The sequence below is a fragment of the Hipposideros armiger genome, unplaced genomic scaffold (genome assembly GCF_001890085.2).
Source record: "Hipposideros armiger isolate ML-2016 unplaced genomic scaffold, ASM189008v1 scaffold_134, whole genome shotgun sequence".
NCBI classification, from domain to species: domain Eukaryota; kingdom Metazoa; phylum Chordata; class Mammalia; order Chiroptera; family Hipposideridae; genus Hipposideros; species Hipposideros armiger.
Genome location: NW_017731484.1, coordinates 2,560,270 through 2,565,574, shown reverse-complemented (window position 1 = coordinate 2,565,574; position 5,305 = coordinate 2,560,270). Strand labels below are relative to the sequence as shown.

At 43.1% G+C, this 5,305-nt stretch overlaps 1 protein-coding gene across 1 annotated transcript in view; it reads left to right on the top strand.

Moving 5' to 3' along the window:
* Positions 1 to 5,305, top strand: part of DSTYK (dual serine/threonine and tyrosine protein kinase) — a 34,569-nt gene that overhangs the window by 9,380 nt on the left and 19,884 nt on the right. The window contains exon 2 of the mRNA XM_019649619.1: positions 2,235 to 2,904. Within this exon, the coding sequence (XP_019505164.1) occupies positions 2,235 to 2,904 (670 nt within the window). The remainder of the gene's footprint in view (positions 1 to 2,234; positions 2,905 to 5,305) is intronic.

The following is a 5,305-nucleotide window of genomic DNA, read 5'->3' as shown; positions in this document are numbered from 1 at the left end:
GCTTTTTGAATATGCCTCATGAAGTGATTCATCCTCTAGTAGTGTGACTCAGGGTAGTGAAAGCAGGTTTGTTTTGAACAGCAGGAAGAGTGTCAAACTGGCCTTCCAATCAGAAAGCATTCCATGCAATTCAAGGCACAGATGAAACAGCAAATTTCTTCATGGCCTGGGGTTGGATGGAAAATAGGAGGATTTATGCAGTGTTTGCTTACATACAAATGGTGAGTTGAAAAAGCACTTTTAGCCTCAGGGGGTTCAAAGTGGCCAGCCAAATGACACTTATGTGAACTACCTGAGCATAAAACTTACTAGTGCTTTGTTGATGAAGAAGGTGAGACCTTTGTGCTTTGTTGGGAATGGGAGAGACCACATACACATACACACACACACACGCACGCACGCACGCACGCACGCACGCACGCGCGCGCGCGCACACACACGCACACACACCCCTATGAGAAACAATAGGCGGCATTTTCAGTCCTTCCCTACTTTATCTAGAGAAGGAGATAAAAAAGGAACAGGTCCTAGGATTTGATTTTTAAAAATCTTTCATCAGAAATACGTGTTGCTCAACTAAGGTAAGGAATGCAAACAATGTTAATCTGAAAGAAAATAAACAAATTGTATATCTTTTAGATTTTAAAGAAAGTAAAATTTCAACACCTGTTAACTGTTAAGGACACAAACTCTTGTAGGTTTGTGTTGAGTTCCTTTATAACAAAAATGTGCTAGAATTTTGTGGAGGATTGATTTTGAGTTTGCAGACTCCTGAAGACATTGGGAGTTGGTGTGCCTACAGTGGTGATACAGGCGAGAAATCTCCAGGTCACCCCTTAGGTCTGGAATGCCAGGCGCAGTATATAATTTCAGACATACAGAGCAGCAGCAGGTGCAGTGGATGGAAATATATGCTCTTTAGTGCTCAGGATCCTCAGGAAAGAAGTCGAACACAAAGCAGAAACTACTGGCTGGGAAAAGGGCCTGTAGAATACTTGTTTCTAAACCAAAGATCATTCTTGAAACGCGCTTTAGGAACCTGTGTATATCAGTTATGATTGGGTTCAATCTTATGTAAATGACAATGAGGAAAGCAGGGGCTTGCTTAAACAAGACACATCTTAATTTTTTCTTTCCTCATTTAAAAAGTCTGAAGTTAGGCATTTGAGGGCTAGTGTGGCAGCTTCGTGGTCATCGGGTTCCCTATTTCTTTCTGCTTCAGCGTCCCTAGTTCTGGCTTCCACCCTGAGGTTTGCCTTACGGCTGCTGGACGACCACCGCTGTTCTAGATGTCACATCTGTGCTCCAGGCAAGCGGGTCAAGGCCGAAGTGCACACTCCTTGGTAGAATCAAATCTGAAGAGCTTTCCTGGCCACCCTTGTCTGTCTGTAAAGGACGTTGCCTTCCCAATAAGCAGAGGATAAATATTGGCTAGGCAAACCTTAGTCTCTGCCATACCAAGTGATCATGAGAATGAAGGTTATTACGCTAAGACTTTGGGATACCTGCACACTCTTAGAATAAGACAGGAATAATATTTGGCAAACCTGGCTTTCAGTTTGCTGTTGATTGATTGATTCAACAATACTGCTAGGCACTGTAGTTACAGTCATGAACAAGACAGACATGGCCCCTGCCCTTAAAGAGTTTACTGGCTAATGGGGAAAATGGGTTTTAAATAAATAAATTACAAATGTGTTGCACATTAAGAAAAGGAGAAGTAGAGAGTTCTTGGTATCGTGTAGTAGGAAAGACTCTGTAAGGGTATAACATGACATACACGTCGAGATTTAAAGGATGCTTGAGAGTAGCCCAGGCTAGAAAGGTGAGGATGGGGTGGGAGATGAGTCAAGAGTGGGAGAAATGTTCCAGACAGACTCACTCTTAGTCTGGTAATTTCCATAACAGTTCTTCCATTATTTGTCTTATTTCTTAAGCAGAGAGAATCAGTGGGCGTTTCCAAGCAACAAAGGAAGGCAGGGACTAAATATTCTTTTTATCTGAAACGGCTGAAGGGGCTGCCGTTTCCACATTTGGTTTTTCACTCTAGATGAGTGCCCGCCTGCATGGGCTGCCCCAGGCAATATTGGTAGCTAAGGTGGGCAAATGATTGGGGGATATCAGAGTCCAGTTGCCCCATCATAGATCTGGATTTTGGTCTCAGTGTGGGACTTGGGGGAGGCAAGGATTGGTTCTGACCCTGAAGTGCTGATATGACCCCCTTCCCCTTCCAGGAAGTGGACATTGTGGTGGCACCATGGCAAGGCCTCCGGCCCACAGTGGATGTCCTGGGTGACTTGGTGACTGATTTCTTGCCTGTGATAACCTATGCACTTCACAAAGATGAACTGTCTGAGACGGAGGAGCGAGAGCTTCAGGAAATCCGAAAGTATTTCTCCTTTCCCATATTCTTTTTCAAAGTGCCGAAGCTGGGCTCAGAGATAATTGACTCCTCTACCAGAAGAATGGAGAGTGAAAGATCGCCACTTCATCGCCAGCTAATTGACCTGGGCTATCTGAGCATCAGTCACTGTAACTGGGGGGCCCCCGGCCAGGACCCTAAGGCTCAGAGCATGTTGGTGGAACAAAGTGAGAAATTAAGACACTTGAGCACCTTTTGTCACCAGGTGCTTCAGGCTCGCCTGGTGGACGCAGCCAGGGCCCTGAACCTGGTGCATTGCTGCTGCCTCGACATCTGTATTAACCAGGCCTTTGACATGCAGCGGGACCTGCAGATTACTCCCAAACGCCTGGAATATACGCGGAAAATGGAGAATGAGTTGTATGAATCCCTGATGAATATTGCCAACCGAAAGCAGGAGGAAATGAAGGACATGATTGTTGAGACGCTGAACACCATGAAGGAGCAGCTGCTGGAGGATGCTGCCAACATGGAGTTTAAAGGTGGGTCCCAGAGAACTTGGGGGGCGGGGTTGCTGGGACGACAGGAGCCTCTACCCTTTCCAGCTGGGAATAGAGGAACCTCAGGGTCATCTCACCTACGCCACTGTCATCAGCAGGAGTCCACCTTAAATCATCTAGCCAAGATGGCCTTGTTCCAGCAGACCTTCCTGCTGGAGCCATTGTCATTCCTTCCCTGCACTATTAGCCTAACTTTTTTGGTGAATTCATTTTAATAGTGCTCTTTAATCTCCATTTCTATCTATATCCCCTTGCCCCTAATGGAGCGAGAGAAGAGCCACTTGAAGAATGTCGCTAAGTCATGCTTTTAGCCTTGACTTCTTTGGCAGAGTTCATGCTTCTTCATTGGTCCTTTCTGTGTGCATGTCATGGTTTCCACTTGCTTTTCAGGCTGCTCCTAAAACCCCATTCAGGAGGATTTTCCAAAGTAGTGTTTTTAGCTTTTCTGACAGTCCCATTCTTCACGAATGACTATTAACAAAATTGGGCCAAAGTGGTTAGGCAGGTCTCTTGGTGTCTGAGGTCTAGATGCTGCTGACTTTGTATACTGACTGCTGTTTAAACCTTTCTGCATGAACATTAGCTCTACTACCCATTAATTAAGGGGACATGGTTTGCAAGTTACGCTTTAGGGTCTCAATCATGGGTACACATCCAAATCACCTGGGAGGCTTTTTGAGAATATAGATGCTTGAGACTATTAATGCATCAGAAATTTCTGACATGGGACCTAGCATCAGTTTTTTTCAAAAGCAACCTCCCTAGGTGGATTCTACTTCTTGCATTTTCTAGATGAGGGAACTGGGACTTAGGTTAAATAATTTGCTCAGGGTCACACAACTACTAATAGTAGAGGCAGAATTTGAATCTAGATAATCTGATTCCTGAGCCCGTACTCTTTTGTTTCCATGCTCTACCACTTCTTAATCAGCTCCTAGTTACTTGAAGAAGGTGCCACCATCTTCCTAGTGACCAGCTTCAAAACCTCAGCTTGGTCTTTAACCATTTTCTTTCTCCTGTGCCCACATCCAGTCAGTTACCAAGACCAGCTTAGTCTTCTTCCATATTTGATATCTGCCTTTGCTTTTCTATTCCCTCTTCTATAGTCTAACTGAACTATTGTTAGCTGATTGCTCTCGTTGACATCTTCCGTTCCTTTCTCCAGTTCATCTTTATTAGCTCCCTATTCCTATAGACTAAGTTTAGATTCCTTTGCCTAGTATTGAAAGTCTTCCAAAGCCTAGCCCTTACCAACTTTCCCAGTCTTATTGCCCACTATGCACCGTCCTGTAATTTCTGTTTCAGTTGGTCTCAACTGCTTGCTGTTCTCTACATGCTCCTTTTACTTTTTCTTTGCTCATGCCCTGCCCTAAACCTGAAATGCCTCCTATTGTCTGTGAATTTCCAAATGCTACCTACCCTTAAAGTCCTCTTCCAAGTAACATTTTTCATGAAGCTGTCTTTAATTTTCTTAGCTAACAACCATCGCATTCATCTGAACTCCCAAAGCATTTCATTTGTAATTGAAATTTCTGGCATGTTTTACTTTCTGTCTTTTATTATAGTTATTAACAGTTATGTTCTTCTGACAGTTTTCTAAAATCCTAGAGGTGAAGGAGAATAGAATCTGGGTCTTAATCATTATTATACCCCTTGCAGCAAATAACACAGTATCTGTTACATCTTTGGAGAATGAATGAGTGTGTGAATGGTGGTATATGGCTGTGTTACACTTATAGATACAAAGGAAATATGGGTAGCTTTCACAAGCATAGGGTACCTTATTTCTTATAGGTCTTTCTATAGATGAACAAAAATACCTCTTTGGTAAATTCCTATGGTAGGGAGGAGTTGCTGAGAAGTGCTCACTTGCAGTGGAAATCCTAGGGAGTCTTCTGAATATTTAACTAAAGACACTGGAGCAGCAGTGCTGGCATCGTAGGGCATATGATAAAGGCGGGTTAGGACAGGTAGGTTGGGCAGACAATGAAATATTTGATTGTCTGTTATGTGCCAGGCATACCATGTTTGGTGTCTGGGATACAGTGGTTAGTTCAACACACGTGGGAGTAACTGGGAACAGATAGATCAAATGTTCAGCTCTGGTAATGACATTGTGGATTTGTGGATCTACTTACCTAGTTGGCTATATATTAGACACGACTTAACATGTCTGCTGTTACCTTGTTCTAAGTCCTTTCTGAGTATCCTTGATGCAACGATAAATAGATTTAGAAGAGAGCTACCACATATTCTCTGGAGCCAGATTTCTATTACTGGTTTTTGTTTGTTTTTAAATAAAAGTAATACATACGCACTGGGTATCACGACATACATACTTTATAAAATACTTATTTTTTGAAAAGATAATACCTACATACAT